The 1243-nt window shown below is 37.8% G+C and overlaps 1 protein-coding gene across 1 annotated transcript in view; it reads right to left on the bottom strand.

The window, feature by feature from the left end:
* LOC101852045 (myosin-9) overlaps nt 1-530 on the bottom strand; it is a 45324-nt gene extending 44794 nt beyond the window's left edge. The window contains exon 1 of the mRNA XM_005107394.3: nt 200-530. Coding sequence (XP_005107451.1) covers nt 200-334 — 135 coding nt within the window. The 5' untranslated portion in view covers nt 335-530. The remainder of the gene's footprint in view (nt 1-199) is intronic.
* Between the last annotated feature and the right edge of the window lie 713 nt (nt 531-1243).

Here is a 1243-nt window from a genome sequence, read left to right as displayed (position 1 = left end):
GGGGCTGTAAGGGGGGTGGGTCCCGAGGCGGAGCGGGGTAGGTGGGAAGGGTGTAAAGGTGTTTCTCTTTATTTTTTTAATATGTGTTGGCTGTTTATCTCTTTCTTTTTGTGTTTGTTTCTTTGAGGAAAGAAAAAAAAGGGGGGAGGGGGTGGGGGGTGACAGTTTATTTAAACTACATGTAAACTCAAATACTGACCTCAATGTCCTTAAGCATGAAGTCTGTGAGCAGTCCTTGAGCTTTGAGCTGGTCAACTAACGGGGATGACCAGACGATGTTCCGAGCCAGGAAGGGGCGATGGTGCATTAGAAGAGCCTTGTGTTTGGAATCCATGGTTTCTAGAACCTTCTAGAAAGCTCGATTGCTTTTTGATATTATCCAAAAGCGTATTTGCGGTCTAGTCCTGTACAATTTACAGCATGGCTGCCACTCAGGCTAATGTGCCGAAGCTGTTTTGTGCTATTGTCTGTTTTTCTTTGAGGTTTTTTTTCTGCTGTTGCTGTTGTTGCTGCTGCTGCTGCTGCTGCTACTTTTGTTGTTGTTGTTGTTGTTGGTGGTGGTGGTGGTGTTTTTTTTTATATTGTGTTGCAGTTGTTGTAGTAGTAGTTGTAGTTGTTGTTGTTGTTGTTGAAGCTGCTACTTTGTTGTTGTTGTTGTTAATGTTTTGTCATTGTTGATGTTTTGTCGTTGTTGCTGTCGCTGATGTTATGTTTATTCTTATAACTTCCTGAAAACTACGTATGTTTGTAGAAAGTTGTCTTTTTCTTAAAAGTTCACAAAGTGTGAAAATTATATCGGTACTCCTGTCTAATGCTCTACTCTTTGGCCACCTCGCAGTCGAGAGAAACGTCCAATGTTTTATCCACTATTTTGAGGGCGCTCTTTGTTGGAGACACTGGAACAGAGAACAGGAAACTTATTTGTAGAATAACTTATAGAAATTAGTCAGGAAACAAACGACTAAGATAACACGAAAACGAGAAAGAAAAACTACATCAGTTCAACAGCACAAAAGATAAATAGCACACCTACGAAAGAACGAAAGAAAAGAAAGGGAAACTCACCACTAAAAGAATATAAAAACGAATTTGAATAAACAAAAAAAAACCCCCAAAAAACAACAACAACAAAAAGAAATGAGTATACAAGAGAAGCTGAAAAAAAGTTTTTATATTATACAATTTGATTGGTATATTTCATAATAATATCTAATAAAAATAATAATAACAACAACAACAACAA

The sequence above is a fragment of the Aplysia californica genome, unplaced genomic scaffold (assembly GCF_000002075.1).
Source record: "Aplysia californica isolate F4 #8 unplaced genomic scaffold, AplCal3.0 scaffold00600, whole genome shotgun sequence".
NCBI lineage: Eukaryota > Metazoa > Mollusca > Gastropoda > Aplysiida > Aplysiidae > Aplysia > Aplysia californica.
Note: the sequence above shows the minus strand (reverse complement) of the source record. Positions and strands in the feature narration are given on the sequence as shown.